Source organism: Geospiza fortis, unplaced genomic scaffold (genome assembly GCF_000277835.1).
Source record: "Geospiza fortis unplaced genomic scaffold, GeoFor_1.0 scaffold230, whole genome shotgun sequence".
Classification (NCBI taxonomy): Eukaryota; Metazoa; Chordata; class Aves; order Passeriformes; family Thraupidae; genus Geospiza; species Geospiza fortis.
Window position 1 is genome coordinate 424,089 of NW_005054564.1, and position 20,263 is coordinate 444,351.

A 20,263-nucleotide genomic window follows, 5' to 3' on the forward strand; every position below is an offset into this window, starting at 1 on the left:
GCCTCTGCAGTCGACAGTAACCCAGAGTGGAAATGTAAAAGGACAGGTTAAATAACCAGGTGTTTTGTACCTTGAGAGAAAAAAATGAGTTGAGCTTCAGGTCAAAGCCTTAATTTAAACTTATAACAAGGGAAATATACTTCTACAATAGAGTGATCCAACATGCACCCAGGAGTCTGCATAGCCTCAGGGAATTGTGTGAAACAGGTATAAATTTGCTATACATTTGTGTTGTGCCTTGGTTTCTGTGGAGCTGTGGCTTAGATATGCACACAGGCACACAGAGAACCAGCACAGACAGACAGGTGACACAAGGGCCCTCCAGGTCCCTGGGTATAGACACACCTAGGCACAGGCACAACATACACACAATTTCCTTCGTGACAAGGTATGGAGTCCATACCACCCATAAGCACCCACCTACACCTGTACATGTGTATTTCTACAGAAGAATGCAACAAAAAAATTGCATTAAAAAAAATAGTGTGAAAATGAAAATTTAAAAAATCAGCCACCAGAATGTTAGGAAATACCAGACTGAATTATTCACACTCTCTCCTCCTCTATTGTTCCATCTACATATGACAGTCACACCTGGGTTTTTCCTTTGCCTCATCCAGGACACATGGAGGACATTGCCCTTCCTGAGCCATGGACCTGTATTTTCCCTCCTGCTTTCCTGCAGACATGGCAAAACTGGTGGGTTTTCCATGGTGCTCATCAACCTGCATCCAAACTCTGCACAAGTGATGGATTTATCCTCATAACATATCTTCTCCCCAGATTTAGGGATGGGAGGAAGTGGAAGAAATTAAGCACTGGATTTGCAGTTCAGGTTGAGATGAACATTGTCTTTTTAGAGAATTTGATATTTGATATTCTGAAGGATAAATACAGGCATGAGACTCTCTGACTTTAGATGCCACCGAGAGTTCTGCACCCACAAAGCAGAGTTCAGGGTGTGAAATTTGGCATCTTAATAATGATCACACATTTAATACCTCTTTCCATGTTACAAGACTGGGTTGGGTTTTCCAATGCCATGTATGGAACCTCTATAGAAGGGGTAAATAGGAAGAAGTAGGGGTAGATAGGATATTTTAAAGGTTTAATTTACAGGGTTTTTTTAATAAGAACTTCTTTTGGTTTTTTATCCCAAACACCCCCTAAGCTTTACAAAAAACAAAACAGGTCCCCTCTTGTCTCTTCATCACCAACTCTGATTCTTCCCCAGATTAAAACCAGTCTGGAGTGAACCAAGAGTCTCAGTGACCAAAAAGGAGTATGAGAACTTGTGGTCTATGAGTCTGTGGACATTAGAAATACAAGTGATTCTGAAGGGGAAAACAACCCATGCTGAGGACTCAAAGACCATATTTTGGGGGTAACTTCAGTGTAGTTTTATTCTGGCCCTGAGGCCTGTGTTGCCATGAGTGTAATAGGTGGAAGTTCAAGGAAACCATGCTTTATGAGCCAAGGTAAAATCTCATCATTCCAAGGTGGAACTACCACCTTGTAGGAAATCACTTGAAAAACACATTGCTAATCTGAGCTTAAAAGCAGGTCTAGATGCATCCTAAGTCAACTTGTGATTCAAAAGCACAGGCTAAAGACTAAAAGTTTGCTGATTGCACTAATTGCAGTATTTCTCTTTTCTTCAACCTCAAAGCACTGAGGCTGGTAATCTTAAAAATATCCTTCAATATCACAACAGCTGTGTGCACTGTGTATACTACTAAGGGAACAGTAGAGCTAAAATATTAACTGAGAGCCTGAATTTTAGAATATCCTGGGTTGGGGGGGGACCCACAAGAGTCACTGAGTCCAACTCCCAGCCCCAGGAGTCACACCCTGTGCCTTGAGGGCATTGTCCAAACACTCCTTGAACTCTGTCAGGTGCTGGGACCACTGCCCTGGGGAGGCTGTGCCAGTGCCCAAACGCCCTCTGAGTGAAGAATTTTCTAAAATCCAACCTAAACCTGCCCTGACTCAGCTTCAGGCCATGCCCTCAGGTCACCGGAGAGGAGACATCTGTTCCTGCCACTGCACATCCCCTTTGGGTGAGGAAGCTGTAGATTGCTATGAAGCCTCTCCTCAGTCTCCTCCTCTGCAGGCTGGGTAAATCAAGGTGAGAAGGCTGAAAATAATCCATAGGATGTCTTGATTCAAGTCTCATTGCATTACTCATTAGGAATCTTACCACTGATTTCAGTGGATTTCTGCTTGGGGTAAAATGCAGCTGCAACAGACACAGCAGCACAGCAGCTATTACTCACTCAAATTCCCAAAAGGAATTTTCTCTGCAAAAAGACCACAAGGTTTGACCCCACTAATGACTTCCATGGTGTTTTCTGCACAATATAGACTACCAAAGTGGAGCCATGACTCAGAGGGTTTTCCTGCTCCAACCTGCCCATCATCAGCTCTTCCCTGCTATCCCAGCAATGAAGAAAGGCAGAGTGGCCCTTCACAAGGTGTTTGCCCAAGAACAACAGTTCTCAGCCTGTTCTGTAAACCAGATTTTAGTCATCAGAGGGAAGAAAAGAAGGAATAAAAGTCCCCCCAAGCAAACAAAACAAAGCAAACATAAAGCATAAGCACAAACACACAAACAAAACACTTCAAGACATTAAAATTTGCTCAAAGAGAATACAATTTTTAAAAAATTAAAATTAATTGAGAAACTGATAGAACACTGATGTTACTTTAGCATCTTATGTGGTAGTTTGGGGGATGTGATCTCAGGGATTCTGTTCATCCTCCTCCTGACATTGAAATATAAGATAATTGATGTAAGAAGTCTCTAGACAAAATGTATATATTTCTTAGAGTATATGCAGACAGACTGTCTCCATTTGTGTCCTTTACAGGATGCTCATTCTCTGGGCTGGCCCCAATCCTGCTTCATTTCACTCAATGCCCCTAAGACCTGTGAAACAACATCAGAAGGAAACTGCAAGAAGGTATTTCAAGAACTTTTTAGGAAAAAAAGAGTTAGAGAGAGAAACTCAGGAGCCCGTTCCATCTAAAGCAAATGGGAAAAAAACTCACAATAATTGCTGACTGCAAAATTCTGCCATGCAAATCTTCCTCTAATTTTTGCCATTGTTGAGGTCCTGGAATCAATATTTTAGTCCAACTGCAATCTGTTGATGAGCGAAAGGAGGGAAAGGTTGTAGCATTGCGAATTAAAAAATAATAATCTCTCAAGCTTAATATCAGCAAAGATGATTATTTCCTTTGATTTGTCAGGCTAATTGAAAATAGCTTTATAGTTCACAGATGATTAATTAGGAGCCAACAAGATCTCCATTTGCATCTTGGTAATTCTTCACTGTTTTATTTCGACATTTAGTCTTTATGCTTAAAATACTCATTGAGAAAGCAGAAAGGTGATTAACATAAGATTTTAAATGTGTACCATTTGTTCTGACTTTTTATTTTTTACACATTTTTGTCAACAGAGAAGAAAAGAAACAACATCACAAAACCATTACTGCCTGTTCCGCTTCCATCTGCCAAATCCTCCTTTATGGTAGACATACTTTAACCAGGTTCATTTTGAAACGGGGGAGAAAGAGCCCAAATAAAGGTCAACCCTCTGCCCCTCCTCCCCCATTCCCAAATCACCGACTAACTGACCTCTGTGTAGTCATCCTGAAAGTTTTGAAGTGTTTTACTCCTTACATGAAAAACCCTCACTGGTGTGAACCATCCTGCAGCAGCACATTAGATTATGCCACTGTTACCCCTCTCTGCAGACATCACCCAAGACAAAGTGGGTTCAAACAGCTGTGACAGATATGATGGTATTTTTCCATCCACCTGGCACTGAAAGGCAGGGGTACACATATTTCTGGGTGAAATATTTAACTCGGCATTAAAAATATAAAAGTAATTTGCAGGTCACGTCTGTTGAGGTTTTCTACATTTGGGGGTTGTATTTTTGTTTGGGATTTTTCAAGCGTTTTCTCACAGCCTTGGTAACCTCTGTCTTATCACACTGAGCTAAAATCTCCAGCAAATGGAGTGGTTTGATAAGAAGTTTAACCCTTCATTTGGAAGGTGAATTCCCAATCCTTATGATAGTATAAAGAAACTGGATGAGTAAACTCTGAGAACTAAAAGAAGGATGGATTCCTAAGGATTAAACCACCAGAAATGAAACAATAAGAGCCAAACTCTGCTGTTATCAATAGTAATATTAATTAAAATTGCACTATTAAAGAGAGTTCTTGCAGGACAGGGCTGGCTAATGGCCTTTGAATTTTTGTGAATTTTCTTCTGTCTTAAAATCCAGCCTTTCAAAATGGATTCTGCCTATGCCTCCAAGAGAAGGGCAGATCTGCTCCATCCTGATTTCACATCAAGATCTCAACTGTCTCTTGTTTGATCTATCACTGAGTACCCAATGAGACAGAGCAGAATGTGTTTTTCCAGCTCCTATCCCAAACCTTTGCTTTTTTCAAAAGCAGCCAGGATCATAAGGACCCTGCTGTATCTTTGCACTTATCCCAGCCCCAAATTGTCCTCAACACCAGCTTGGTCATGGTTGCCTGAGACCCAAAGGGACCCATCCCGCCTGGGAGCCCAAAATCACGCAGGGGCAGCAGCTGGACTGGGGTTCAAGGGACAGGGAGCACACACCGGACAGTGGGGTTACACTAACATGCAGTCCATTTATTTTTGAGGGTTTTTTTTCCTTTGTTCTGTGGTTTATCTTTTTTTTTATCATTAAGCCACTGCAAACATTGCTTTGGCTGTCAGCATGAGCGCAAAGACAGACATTCCCGTACCCGTGGTAACTATGTCATAAATACCATCCAAACAAATGCTAAGAAAAATTAATAAAGAAAGAAAAATATTCCTTTCCCCACCCCCAAGCACAAAACACTGTTAAGTCAACAGAATTTAATCTAGTTTATTCTCCAAAAAAAAAAAAGAGGAAAAAATATGAACACAAAACAAAACAAAAAAAAAAAAAAAAAGAGCAGGTCTTATCACTAGCAGTAAATAAATTTGTACAACCATTCAGTCTGTATAATAGGATGAAATAAATCTACATCTTTCTTATTTTGGTGCGTTGAATTATACATACAAACAACAATTACAGGAACTTGTTCACAATGCGTATAGACCTGGAGAATGGCTATCTGAAACCCCCTTGTTGGCAATGTCCGCATGTTAACACTGATTGCCTGACACCATTGGTACTTCCTATGTAAAGGGCCCATGGCCCAAAATGAATGATCTCCCTACAGGTTTTATTTATTTAGTTATTTAGTTAGTTAGTTAGTTAATGCATCATCAAAACCGTTCTAGCCAGCCCCCTCCCCCTCCCCAGAAACAGAAAACAAAAAAAGAAACCAAAAATAAAAACCAAGCAAAAAAAAAACCAAAATAAAAATAAAATAAAAGGAGAAGACATGACTGGCAGTTGGTCCATTTGTTCATAAGACCGCGTTTCCTCTTGGTCTGCATTGTTTGTTTTTCTGGTTTTTAAATTGTCCTCCCATCTTCTTTTTTTTTCTTTTCCTTTAAAAAAAATTCTCTCGGAGTCCTTCATGCCTTTTTCTTTACAGCTCCTCAGATGCAATAAAGTCTTCCTCAAATGTACAGTATTTCTTACAATATAAGTTATATGCAATGTTCAGCGTTTTTTATTTTATTTTATTTTATTTTTTTCACAGCACTAGAGATCCTGTCCAATAGGGAATGCAAGTTCTGAATGGCTTATTCACAAATGGTATCCAGATTCAGTGGGTAAGAATACATAGACGCCATAGTGAGTTCCTTTAAAAAGTGGCAAACATCACTTTTTTAAAACTTTTTTTTACTTTTTTTCTCTTTTTTTCTTTTTTTTTTCCTTTTTTTATACTTTTTGTAGTTTTTTTCTGCATTTTTAATTTTTTTTTCTCTCTCTCTCTTACGCCTTCAAATAACCTTTTTTTTTTAATTTTTTTTAACTCTTTTTTTTTTCCCTCTCCCATTTGATTCGGGACGTCAGACCCATAACCACGCGCCTGCAAAAATGCAAGTAGTATATAAAGTAAATCTCATTTTGAGACTGTAAGCATTCAGCAGGGGAGTCTCTTGCTAACCCATGGCAGTGACCATGCTGGAGGGGTGGTGAGGTCCGAAGGAGAGGCTGGATGGAGGATGCATCGGTGTCGGTGTGGTCAGCATGTGGCTGGAGTGACTGAAGGGTGAAATGTGGCTGATGGAGGACATGTGTCTGGAGAGGGCTGCAGGGTTAAAGGAGCTGCTCTTGGGAAAGTCTTCGAGGTTGTCATGGACCTTTTTGCACTTTTTGGATTTGCTAGACATCTTTCGGTTTCTGGTCTGAATTCCTTCTTTCTTCATAGTCAGGGGTCTGTTAATCTAAACAAAAATCAATTATTTTTTTTGTGCTTCCATCCCTTCTCCCCAAATCACCATGGGATCCGTGTACCCCATGCCCCAGCCCAGCAGGACCAGCTGGTCACAGCCCCCCCTCCTCCCCTGTACACACCATGTGCTACCCAACCTCTCCATTTCCATCCCAAAATTCAGATCCCTCCAGGAAATCCCAAGCTCGGTTGAAATTTCTGAAGACAAGACGACAGAAAATTGCTGGCAGAGCCACACAGGAGCAAAACATACCCGAATAATTCACAGCAGCTGAAAAATTTCAACTATCTGCACATTAGGTAATTGCATTGTGTTTAGGTATGAAACCAATCATTACCTCCTGGAAATATTCCCCACAGACACCGTCTCACCCTGAGGCTTCCTGTCTGATCTAAAACCATTAGCAGCAAGAACTGCTGGGATTTCAGTGCTGTGAGGGGTCTCAGGCTTTCACAGCTCCATTAGGAAGCTGGGCAACTCTCCACAAAAGGCATGGGGTTTTGTCTTGTTTTTCTTCTTTCCAAAGATTTTGCTCTGATCATCCTTTCTGGTTTTCTTTAGCTAATCTGGTTTTATTTCTAAAGGCTTCCAGGTTTTTTTTAGGGGGGCTGAAACAAGTATCTGTGCTGACCAGCAAAGCATTTTCTACATGCAGAAAAATGTATTTGTAGGGAAAATAAACATTAAAATCTCCTCCTGAAACAACACATCAGAAATTATAATCCATGCATCCATCAGGGTTAGGAAATGGTAGCAAAAGATTTGCTGGACACCCTGTAAGAAACTCTTAGTATTCTTATTACTTGAAGCTGTCCTGTACAGGGCCAGGGATTGCACTTTGATGATTTTGGTGGGTCTCTTCCAGCTCAGAATATTTCGTGATTTTGTGATTCTGTACTGCACAGAGAGCCAGCATCAAAACATGCACTAGCACAGGTGACATGAAACTCCCACACTTGGGAAGGGATTTATGCCTCCAGTGTCCCTAAACAAACTAAAAAATCTGGGTTTGAGAATGTAAATTGGTCTTGCTCTGGCTCCTCTGCAGGATTTCACCTGTAGCAGAAGGCGGCAAATCACCCTGAGGCTGAGCCATTTCTCATAATAAATGTAAGCACATGATGGTGCTGATGGACATTCTGCAAAAGGGAGAAAAAATGGATCCACTGTCCACCAGGATCTACTGCAGAGGACAATGAAAAGATGTCCCTGCAAAGGTCCTGAGCAACTCTTCATCCATAAGACCTTAAATCAGCGTGAGGAACAAAGAATTCCCTCCTTCCAGATCACAGCAAAGTTTCACTTGTTGCTCCTCAGCCCCTTTCTGGTCCCTTTTCACAGGATGAGAATCATTCCTGGATTTCTCTCCCCGGGGAGGCCAGGACAAAATAGCTCCCTGTTACATGCAAAGATGGAATTATGGGGAGAGGAAGGACCAGGCTCATCTCTGGTTTGTCATTCCAGTCTGAATTTGTGACCCCAGGCACTTTTTACCAGCAGTGACAAGAGCCTTCACCTCGCCTAAAATTGGGTAAATAAAAGGCTGATTCCTCTGCTTTTGGAAAAAGGGACCTGAAGAGAGCAGCCCTGCTTGCCAACAGCTAAAGGTAGGAAGGAAGAATCTGCCTATGAGCAGCCCAACAACAGCCTTGTGGCAGCAACAAGCAAAATTTAAAATATTGTGGGTTCCAAACACAACATAACCCACTTCCCTGGCTTTCTGTCCTCACTGAGGGAATGAGGATACACACACAAGGATGGCCCTTTTCTCCAGATAAATGACTGGGATTGGAAAGCTTTGCCTGGCCTGTTTTAAGTTTTTAACAGGGATGTGTTCCCCAGGTTGAAAGCCATGGAGAAGTCCCAGCTGACCCCCAGCAGGCAGCAACATCAGAGGAGGCCAGGAAGTGCCAATCCCTGACAAATCCAGCTCAGATTTGGGGAGGCACACACAGCCCCTGCCCCACCAGCTTCAAATGAGGATCTGTATCACAACACAAAGGCTCAGGGGCAGACAGAACCAATTTCCAGCTGAAGCAGCAAAGTTTCAAGCTTAGCAGCTGGCTGTGGCAAAGTGACATAAGCCTGGTGGTGGGACTGGGGCTGTTCTGGGTCTTGGAACAAGCACAGGGTCCTGACCCTTGCTTGGTGTCATGTCCCACAGGACAGTGAGCACTTCCCCAAAGCAACATCTCTCCTGTTTCACTCAATCTCTAAGAACAGGATGGCCCAGGCCACGATTTGATGTGAAACTCAAGGATGGGAACACCAGCTCTGTCTCAGGATGGTGACAAAGCCATGGCCAGCCCCAGAGCTGGGGTCAGAGCTGCCACGCAAGCTGTTGTCTGGCCACATCATCCCAGTGTAAATGGTCTCACACTCCGAGCAGGTAACTAACCCGAGAGCCAAACAGATAAAGACTCAGATAAATGTCAGGAACCAGCACAATCAAAGCAGCAAGCTGGAAATTTTTTCCAGTGACTTCAAAGACCAGTCACAGCAGGGTAAAAGTGATCCCCAAAACATCAAAGCCAAGGACCCATCTCTGTTTCTGGGGTAGAGAAATGAAAGACCCGGAGGGAAGACCTTCTCCGTGAAAATTCATTCTGATAAAAATGACAAACACATGCTAAATTAAAATTAAACCAGCCCAACGCATGTATATGAAATTCATTAATTTCAGATGGAGCCAATTAATTATGGGCAGAAATTATGCTCTTTGTTTTGTCATATGCAAAATACTGACTGCTCTGCTCTTGGGACACATAGACCTGCTTTAGGGTATTGTGAAAGGGGCCTTTTCTGATGAATTTTACCAAAAATAATGGCAAATCTCTCACTTCTACAGGCTCAGGCCAGCCTGCTGTACACCTCCAGCAAGGTACACTCCCACCATCCCTGAAGTGTGCAAAGGCTCATCCCACTTCTAAGGACTAAAATAACAAGGATGAGAACCTCATACTCAACAGATCAAATCCAGGGGATAGTCTTAACCGTTATAGGCCTGATCTTGCTCTGACTGAAGACAATGGGATTTTGCCATTGACCTCAATAAGGTCCTGTCAGCGAAGTGGATTTATCCTTCAGACATAGTCATTACAACGTTGGGTTAATCTTCCAGGCTGGCTGTATCTTAGAAAGCACTCTGGGATGCCACGGGATGAAAGGCACCGTATCAATGTGAAATATTAGTCATTGTTAGCACTGGTGTTAATGGAGCCGGCTCTTGTGGAAGTCAGTGGGAGGAATGCCAACAGCTTCACTAAATGCACCCCAAGACTATTATGATTATTGCTTATATCCTACTGACAAATGGGTTTGCTTAAGCTGTGGGAATCAACAGTAAAACAAACTGATATAGCTCCATGAAAAAATTAACACCATGGAAAAAAAAATTCGCCTTTTCACTGCAATTGTTCCCGGTGTGGACATAAAATCTGGGTAAGTTTCAACTGCAGATCAATCCATTAAAATATCCTAATGATGTTAAGGTACCAGAAAATGTCATTAAACCCAAAGAAAAGAAAAAATGGGGAGTGGGGGTAGATAAAACAGCAGACAGGAATTTGCTACAGCCTAGCCTGAAACAGGGTTAAGTCGACTTCCAAGCATCCAAAGACCTTCCACTGGCACTGGCACAACACCCATGCTGACAGCTGCTAGGGAGGGACATGCTACAATCAGTCTCTCTATTTCTGACCCCTCTCCTGATGGAAATCACAAGATAATATACACACAGGGAGCAAGACCACACTTCTCACTACAGTCATAACTAAATACTTTAGTAAATACTTCATTAAATACTAAACACTTCACTAAATACTTTGGTAAGTACTTTAAGAAAATTTATTTTAAAAAAGGCTCTACCCACTCATATCTGGATTTTAGTATCCTTGCCTGGTTATTTTGCTGCGCACAGGAGCTCAGTCCTCTGGGGGTTTCATTTAAGCAGGATCCATTAATGGCATTGCTCATAAGGCAAGATACTACTTGACTTTGGTAAGTAGCTGTGCTGAGCTTTTAAGCAGCTGTTGGTGTTTTTAATGAATATGAAAATGGTTCCAATGTGCTCAAGGCCTGCCCCCTGTCACAAATTTCACAGCTGGATCGGCGTTTCTCTAAACACTGGATCTAGAGGTCAATTCAGGCCAACTAGGTTTGCAGTGTTAGTGCAAAAAATAAAAGGATGTGCTTTTGCAGGCACATTTCTGAAGAACCTCAACACTCAGACATCATTCTAAACACTTCAGGAGGAGATTTCTCCAGTCAAATGTCTACAGTGGAATCAGGCACATCGTAACTCATCATCCTGCCATCTTTTGCAGGCATGGGAGGAACTACACTGTCTTCAAGGGTAGAAGTCACCTCATTGAAACACAAGCATCCACCAGCACCAACTGAGAAGGGCATATTTTCTTCAAAGAGCTTTGCTGGCTACAGGAGGAGCAGCTCCTTAGAGGTTTCCCAAACTGCCTGATTTACATTCTGCCGCTGGTGGCTGCAAGGCCAAAATGGAAACAGACCACAAGCATAGATCCCCCACTCAGTGAAGCTGGCTGGCCTTGATCCCTTCTTGCCAAGGAAATAGCAAACAGAATATTTTCTCGTGATATGCTGAGAGTTTTAACTCTGGGTCCAACCCAGTGTGTTTGCAGTGATCACACTGAGAGTTTGATGACAAGCTTTACTTGCTACATCAGACTCAAAGTGTGCTGAGACACCTGCCCACTAAAAGGTAAACACATTTTCCTTTTTTCCTAGAGAGATGCCTCCCATGAAACAGGTGAAAAATTAGCCTGATTGTTTGTTGGGGGTTTTTTCCTACTTAATCCAAACTTGTTTACTCATCCTGAGAAACCAAACAGTTTGAAACAACAAATGGAAGGGACTGAGATACCACAAGGGTAGGATGCCCCATAAAACTCTATACGTCTTTGATGTGTTTCCATGGGTGGACGTAAGGACAAAGCACAGCCCCAGATTTCCAAACCAAACACAAAGCAATCAACCACTAGTGGAAAAAAAAATATATCAAAGCAGAGAAATTGGAAGTCTTTGCCTTCTTTTGACATAATAATTATTCTAATGCCACAAGTGGAATGAGAGGAGCAGGAGTAGCCTTAAGTCTCCTTTATTAGCAGTATTATTCAGTAGAAGACTTTTCAGGTCCCTTTAGCTCTTTTCCTGGGGCACATATTCCTGGTTCCTGCAAGCTGGCTTTGCATGGAGATACTAGATTAAATCTGCCAGCCATTACATTTCATTTCATTTCATTTCTCCTTCCATTCCATGACACATGCTTTGAAATTCACATCACAGGTTGAGCAGACTCTGCAACTCACTAACTAAATCAAGTCCTTTTTTGGTTTGGGACTCGTTTGCATCAACTAGCACAAACACACGGCCTAAATAAATCATCTTTGGGGACAGGACAAAGGCAGCCACAAACCCAAGAATGATCTAAATAGTTTCTGGCACGTATTTCTTTTTTTCCAGAGTTTGTATTTGCTGGAGGAACCAAGCTACGCATAGGAGGGGTATCGGCTTGCAGGACAGTGTGTTGCCTTTTCCAACTCTCTGAGCCCAATCAGCAGCAGATAATGTCTCTCTGTGTTGACCCACCCCTCCTTTCTTGGCTCAGGCAAGGAAAAGCTCTAACATTACCCATGGACAGCCTTGTTTTATACCTCCGTAAGTTGGACAGGCTACCTTTGAAAGGCTGGCAACTCATCGCTCCAAACCCCAAGGTCCCCAAAGGGATAACAGAGGTCTCGGCACCACCCGAGACTGGAAATCCTCAAGTTAAGGAAGAGTTTGGATCATTGAGCACCAAAGCTGAGGCCCCATTATTGAGTATTCCAGTCACACTTACATTGTGCAGCTTGTAGTAGAGCCCACAGGCATTACAGACGGGATCGCCGTTGGCATTTCTCCTCCACAGGGTGGTAGTGGTGGTCTGACAGTTTGCACAGGACGTGCCCGCCCTCCTGGCTGCAGACTGTGGGAAGGAGGGAAAAAGAAGGAGAGGAAGAGAAAAACATCCATGTTAAAAAAAAAAAAATGCAATCAGCAAAATTTCTGAGAAAGAAAATATCAACCCTGCAAGACTGACGCACATCAGCAGAGGCCTCCAGAAACTGACTTGTGAGAACAAATAATAATTGTGAAAAAAAATCCCCAAGGTACTTTAATCCCAAATTATATGTGAACTGAATCAGGTGCCAAAGGGCATCCTAAAAGTGAGTGCTAAACCTGTGATAGAACTCATCAAAATTAGCAGCGCTGGCACAGCCCATTCCAGAGGGGAAAATGTTATTTAAATGCCAACATGTCTTTCCATCTTAATTCTCCCAGACCCCCCAGGGGTCTAATTCTGCAGTCAGGGCCTGAACTGACAATTGCTGGAGTCAAGGGCGTGAGTCACTCCGGCTCCAGCTAGAGCTGGGTGAGACCAGGGTGGGCAGCTGCTCGCCGGGCCCGACCGCAAGCACAGCCCGGTCCCGTAAGCTCAGCTCAGCTTCAAAGGAGACAGGCTCCAGATCGGAAATAACACCGTGGCAAGGAGCAAGAATCCCAACTTTTTAATTACACCCTTTTCTCAGCCCAAACCTTCATGTTTATTTAAGGATTGGTAACAAGCCTGAAAGAAGAATTCACCGTTTCATAAAGGGGTAGGAGCAAGAAAAAAATCTACGTGGCAAAGTGTATACAGAAGATTTTTTTTGTTAGCTGTGACAATGACTTAGCAAAGTCAAATTTTGTAAAGTTGCTCTTCTTTCACATGCATAAATTCGTACTTATCATTTAAAAACTGTAACTTTAGCAAACAAATTGTGTTTCTGCCTCTGAAGGAGGAACAGGAGCTTTCAGACTGCTGTGTGAGCGCGTATGTGTGCTTGCATGTGTGCAAATGCCTACAGCTCCTAAAAAAAAAAAGACCTTTAGATCCCCATCCTATCTATTCTTCATCAATATGACATGGTCCCAGAGCTCTGATTTCATCCCGATGCGTTGCTTTCAATGGAACTGCTCATGTGCTTAAAGTTAAAACATGTGCTTAAGCGATTTGCCAGATCATAGCAATGCTTGGCACCTTGCAGAACTGAGCCTTTAATGCTCTCTTTTGTGCTCTTACTGTTTCAAATTTACCCCTCACCCCACACAGCTACACACTGTAGCACATCCAACATTTAAAAAAAAAAAAAAGAAAGAAAGAAAATACCGCATCTTTGGATACCGTACAACAAACCCAAAATGCAAACATGGACACTGGCACAGCCTTAGCGTTAATACCAACTCTTGTTAGGTCATGTTGCAATTTTAATCTTAATTGAATGCGGCGTAGGTGGAGAGAGGACGGGTTGGTTTTGCTTTAGATAGGGGAGGATTTTTTTTTTCTTTTAATTAGACAAAAAGAACTGTCTGAAAAATAAATAAGACAATGCCCATGAGCACTAGGAAGCATCACAGAGTGGCTGATCCGACAGCGAGTGGCTCTCTCAGGCTGCCCGTAGGGATAGTTCCATTTTGCCTGACCATAAACCACTCTGAACCAAGCCAGTCCCAAGGAGGCCTTTAGCTGACTTCTCTGCGCTGGTGACAAGCAGGAGTTGGGGACAGCGCACAGGACTTGAAAGAATCTCAGGGCCAGGAGAGAAGATGAAACATCCCACCATGAAGAGCAGAGCGCCGAACTGATGTGTGCACATCTCCTGACCACGCCATGGACCCAAACTGGGCCGCCTTCAAAATCACCAGGATAATGAAATAATGAATGTGTTCCAAAGGCAGCAAGGAGACAACAGCTTGCAAAGCCAGGTTCTCACTAAAGAGCTGGAAAAGATTCTGCAGCTCTCTGCCCCCCAACTCCTGACGCTCGGCGTGCGGGGCTTGGAGGGGCACGAGGCTGGATGGAGTCTCTTGGTGGCAGCTTTGCCTTTATCAGACCCAAAAATCAAGCCTAAGGAAATTTCTAAAAACCAGTGATATTTGGCTCAGCCCACACAGGGGAAACATCCCCTTTGAAGATACTTGGGGTTTCTACGCAGCGCTCACTGTAATTTCTCTTACAGCAAGCGCGTTCAAAAGACACGCCTGGTCACCACCTCACTGCCTTCAAACAAATTCTGACATTAAATAAGCAAATAAATCACAACATCTACTGTCTTCTCTTAAACTATTTCCAACTACTGTGTTTCACTTGCAAAAATTCAACATCATTAGCTGAGTATTTTAAGCTCTTTTGGTCCCAGGCTGCACCTTTTTATGCTGTAGCAACTTCTACCAGAGACACAGGCAGCGGGCAGGAAACAATGAATAATAACACTATTGTAAAGCTCCCAGCAATGGCATCCACTGACGCTCATCAACGACTAGGGGCCTGGCCATGGCAGTAATGGGATGACTAATTAGCTGCCCCATATCATCTACAGGACCACAGCCCATGGCACAGCTGCCGGTGAGCAAAGGAACAACTTCAGAAGCGCTAGCAGTGATGAAAAGGTGAAATTGAGGAGGTTGGAGGAACCAAGTGCTAATAAAGATGCTTAATTAAGGGGCATTTTCAGTGTCTGTATTTACCCACAAAGCTCCAAGCATCATTTTCCTAAAATAAGATTGCATGTGCATGGGCCTGCTGAGAAATTGGCTATAATCCTTCCAAAACCAGCTTGGCTTGACATGGAAACTGAGAGCTCTGCATCTGCATGGGCAGGGAATGGGAGAAAAACTAAAGGAAGATTTTATCTCAGCAGCGATGGGGCTGCCACTGCCTGTGACAAGGACAGGAATGGCCTCCAGGAGGGCTGAAGGCTTTTTAGGCAGTGATGGTGTGGTACCACCTGCCTGTTCTTGATTCCCCTGTCAACGTCTCCAGGTCTTCCACCTTCTCTCTCAGGATGAAGCAGAGCTGCCTGAGCCCCCTCGACCAGCAAGACTTCATCCCTGTCACTTAAAGAGCACCCTCACAAAGACACCCATTGAATTTAACAAGGCTTGGGCCGGGTTCTCAGCATCTAAGAATTTCTGTGTCTCCTCTCTCCCACCCCTCAAATCCTATCATTAGTTTCAGTGCAGCTGTGATCAGAGCCTATGAAACCAGCCCGAGGTCACGCAGGAGCCTTGTGGCAGAGGGAAGGAGCTGGATCCCCACCCTGAGCCTCCATCCACAGCCTTGTCCAGCCTGCCTGCCTTCACATCAAGAGAGATCCAGTCAAGCCACAGCTACATGCACGTCCACATCCAGGCACAGAAAGTGCAAATGCAAGCCCAGCTCTGGTGCCTTCTGACTAATTTTTTTTTCAGAGGTTAGCAAAGGAAATAAATATAGGTGCAAACAGCATTAGGGATGTTTCTCTTTTTTTTTTTTTTTCTTTTTCCCAGGCAGTGCTGAGGGTGGGGGACGGAGAAAGTAGAAAAATCAAATTTCACATTTAGCAAAGGCTGCAGTTAAAGAACGGGAACTTTTTGTAACTTTAACTAAAATGCCCAAAAGATTGGAGCGATAATGCAAGACAAGGTCTCTCTTTACTTCTTTTCTTTCTTCCTCTTTTTTTTTTTTTTCCCCAAGAATGACCTTTTACTATGTATTTATTTATATAGTTCATTTTACATGTGCCGGGCTCAGGGTGACTCGGGACATTCTTTCGTGGTTCCATCAGACACTTTTTGAAAGCTCTCCCCCTCTCTCCAGCCGCTTTCCTATTCTGCCTCCCCCTCTGCTTGTTTGGATATGCTCAAGCTCCTGTGTGTTTGGACTGGGGAAACGGAGCTGTTGTTTAGGAGTTATCTCCAGGGCTCAGATATCCGGCAGCTTTTTCCTAGGAAGTTAACTTTACACATAGAGAGAGAACGAGGAAAAAAAAAAAAAAAAGAAAACGAGGGCTGTGTGTTTAAGACAGAAGGGCCGGGGGGGAGGAGGAGAAGAGAACAAGAGAGCTGCCCAAAAAAATCAAAATTCCAGCCTGTACTTCCCTCCCTAGAAAGCTTTTCCTCTTTTCTAACAAGGCTGTGAAAGATGAGAGAGACAAACCTTTTCCTATACGGGAAGAGCCCGTACAGGAGGGCACGGAGAGGTTTCACACGCAGGAAATTTGGCGGGGTAGAGGAGAAAACCCACATCTTCCCCAAAACTCACACGGCCAGACAGAGTTATTGCTGATGCCCCTCACAGCATAGCCCTTCCTGGGAATGTACCCTGCAAATGCTTCCCAGAGCCAGAGGGAGCAAAGCTGATATGATTTTATGGGTGTCTCGCAGGTGAGGAGGCTGATCCCGACCTAAGAGCTGTGAGCACCTTCAAGGGGAGCACAAATGAACCAGCCCTGTCCTGCCTGTGGGGTCTGGCCATGCCGGGCACAGGCCTCACCAAACTGGCCAGATCCATGGATCAGCTCAGAAATTCCACAGAGAGGCAAGAGCCACTTTTCCTCCACATTTTGAGCAGCCCCCAGGAGCCTTTCCACATCTTTAATCCTGACAAAACCAAACGTGCCTCGATTCAAAACATTTAATAACTTCCCAAGCAGGGACCATCAGTTTTTTTCCCCCACTTGATATATTTTTTCCCCTTGTGGTCTGCCTGATTATTTGCCAAATACACTTTAACACATTTATTAGCCATGCCCACAGCTCCCAGACCTTTTTGTGGCTTCCAGGGAAATGCATGAACAGATCGCTGGGGATGCTGTAACTTATTGCCTGGGCTTAGAACAGTCACCAGTCTTGCAACTATTATTTCAAACATTTACCCACTAATTTCATCTTCCTCCAACTTCTGTAGCCTGGGCACACACTTGGCTTTGCACGTTCACCATCCTCTCTGCCTTGTGCCCTTGTGACACCATTTGAGACCCAGATGGCACCAGACATAAATGACCACACCAGGTACCAGTGGCACCAGGAGCTGATGGTTCCAGCTCTTTGCAGCAGCAGTGACACCCCAGTGACACCTGAGATCCAGTTTGGGTCCCTTTTCCATGACACCACCAGCTAAGGAGGATAGAGACACATTAAAGAGTGGAGGGCAGAAGTTTGGAGAGCCCAGGAGAAATCCTGTATTCCTGATAATCTCTTTGGTCACTAGGAAATTATTATCCTGCCCTTAGGCCCTGGAAAATGTCACTGTCCTCAGGTCACCGTGTGGAGTTGAAAATTCAGTTTTGGTTTGCAAGAAGCCCTGGACCTTGATTTTTAAACCTTTTTTCTTTTGCAGTTTGCAGTTTGCAGTTTGCTAGAGCCTTTTGCTTTTCTACTTTTGCAGTTTGCTAGAGGATCAGACAACTGAGGCCCACAGCAGCTGGGACCATCTCTCCAAGCATCCCTCCCTCCCAGCCCTCGGACACAGTGGGAGCTGGCTGAGGTTCCCTGTCCATCCCAAGCTGCAGATAGGAAGCAAAAGCTGCAGAAAAAGAAGAATAAAATAGAAGGAGACTCACCAGTCTTCTCTTGGGTTTGATCAGGGGCCGGTTCTGCCCGTTCATTTTGTGGTAGAGTCCGCAGGCGTTACACAAATAGTGCCCAGTGCCGTCCCTTCTCCACAGAGGGGTTGAGGTAGCCCCACAATTTACACACTCCCTGCCTTCTGGAAACAAGAGAGCACATGGTTCACTTAGAGAAAGCAGAGATAAAAGGGGCTGGGCAAAGCCCCCCCTCCCCAAAAAAATCCCAGAACCTCCCCAGAGACCCAGCCATGCCAGATCCTGCCAGTCCCCCCCGAGCTCAGGATTTCCAAAACAGGGTCCATGACTGAACGATGTCCCTGGCACAGTCTGGTGGGTTCTGACCCTGTTCCCCTCCCCAGCGCCGCTCCGCAGGCAGCATCAGGCCTGTGGCCCAGCAGCAGGGAAGTGGGATGGTGACAGTGACAACTCGAGTGCCATGGTGGCTCAAGAGCTCCCCAAAGAAGCTCTCACTCCTCCCACAGGTCTCTTGGGGAGAGTGGTGGGAGCTGACAATTTCCCCTCACCTTTGGATTAAGGGCTTCTACAACTCTGGAGACCCCATGTTTCCATAGGCACCAGAAAAACCTTGGCAGGCTTTGCAAGAAGCTTCCAGCCCTCTACACCCAAAATAATGGGGACAGAATTTAATGGAGACCCCCTTTCTGATGTGTATGAGGACCCCAGGGTCAGTCCTTGAGCATTCTTCCAGCTCCCAGAGGCATTCATGAGCCTGGAGGGCTCTTCCCCTGGCCTCAGGTCAAACCACATCAAGGATCCCCAAAATAATCACAGATAACCCCCAAAACATCTCCCCAGCTCCAATGCATAACAGCTCTGACAATATCTGCTATTGATTAATTTGAAATTAAGCTTCCACCACCCAGAACTTTCAGAAACCTCTCTGGTTTGCCTACCACATCTGCAGCCTGATGGTCCATCCTGGCTATCTGGGGTAGCAATCAGCCCCAAGCCTGCCTCAGAAGTTCTTTCCCTCCTTCTTCTTCATTTTGGGCACCTCTTTATCCTCCCCCTGTCTATTGCAGCGGGATATCTCCCCCAGCTTGGAGGAGGGAACTGGGAAGGCGCAGCCCCTGCCTCTCAGCTACTTTCAGAGGGCTGAGGGGGTTTTTTTGTTGCGTCTTTGGTTTAGTGGGGGAAGTTTTTTTGTACCTAACGTCAGTGGTGGCCCACCTGAGAGCGGCGGCAGAGCTCAGCCGGGCAGAGCAGAGCAGAGCCAGCTCAGCACAGAGCCGGCTCCCCGCTGCCCCAGCCCGTGCTGCCTTCGAGCAAGAGGCATCCGTGCCCTAACCACAAACGGCAACCGTTTCTCCAGAGCCTTCGCACTGAACCCCTCTTCTCTCACACCTCCCCAGCAACTACAACAACAAAAAATACATTTGCAGCCGCTTCTCCCTTTTTTATCCTGCAAAATCACCCCCTTCCTCCTTTTTCTCCAGCTCTAACCCTCTTTGTCTGAAAGGTCCTAGCTGGCTAAGATCAACTTCTAAAGGGGAAAAATAAAAGAGAGAGAAAGAAAAAAAAATAGGTGTTGCTGCTGGGGTTGGTTTATCACGAACCGCAGATGTCTTTCTAGAAGTTAAAGTAACAGAAAGCGGCAAAAGGAAAACAAGAGGGGAGGATGGAGGAGGGGGGGCGAGGCGGTTTGAAAATACCGCGCAGCCGGTGGGTGCCCCGGCGGGAGCTGCGGCTCGGGGGGGGGGGGTTAATACCCTGGTCATTTTGTTCCCCTCCGGTTAAACGGGGCAGCCGCTGCTGTTTGAGTCTCTGTCCCTCTCTTTTGTTTCACCCCATCTCTCTCTCTCTCTCCTGCTTTCATGTACAAAACATACAGGTCTGGGTTTTTTTGTCACTCTAACCGCATCCGGACTCTATTAAAGTTCCTGGCGCTGGATAAACAATGCAACTGTCGCGTGCAGCAGTCTGAAAATAATTGGATTAGCTCAAACATATCAGCTAAATAGAGACAGTCCCTGCTCAGACAGACAGAGTAAATGTCACCCTGGAAAAACCCTGAAAACTGATCTCATTCATGCCAGGCAACCCCGCAGCAGCCTCCTCGGAAAAACAAAATAGAGAAGAAGAAAAAAAAAAAAAAAAGAAAAATAAAAGGGGGAAAAAGAGTTTTGACTAATGGCCCTTTCCTCTGCACACAAACACACTCCCCTGGGCTCACTCCCACCCCTCCGTGCACACGAAGGTCCAAGCCCGGTGTGTTCGGCCGTCGGGAGCCGGAGCTCCCTCGCAGCCCATCCCGCGGGGAGCGCACAGAGCTGGGGCTCCCCAGCTCCCCCGGGAAAGGCGGACACTTGTGGGGACTGTCCTTGTGGGTGATCCAAACCCCCCGGCACGGAGCTGGCCGGGGCTGGGGGCTGCGGGGGCGAACTCCCCGCACGGCCCCGGGGAAAACCCCC

General features: G+C 44.8%; 1 protein-coding gene across 3 annotated transcripts in view; it reads right to left on the reverse strand.

Annotated features, from left to right (window-relative positions):
* Nucleotides 1-3,306: 3,306 nt before the first annotated feature.
* Nucleotides 3,307-20,263, reverse strand: part of GATA3 (GATA binding protein 3) — a 21,844-nt gene continuing 4,887 nt past the window's right edge. For 2 of the 3 annotated variants that reach the window (XM_005429657.2, XM_031064169.1), the window contains exons 4-6: nt 17,826-17,971; nt 12,263-12,388; nt 3,307-6,381 (exon numbers count right to left, since the gene is read on the reverse strand). In XM_005429657.2, coding sequence (XP_005429714.1) covers nt 6,097-6,381; nt 12,263-12,388; nt 17,826-17,971 — 557 coding nt within the window. In that variant the 3' untranslated portion in view covers nt 3,307-6,096. The remainder of the gene's footprint in view (nt 6,382-12,262; nt 12,389-17,825; nt 17,972-20,263) is intronic. The other variant, XM_005429658.2, reaches the window with a different exon arrangement.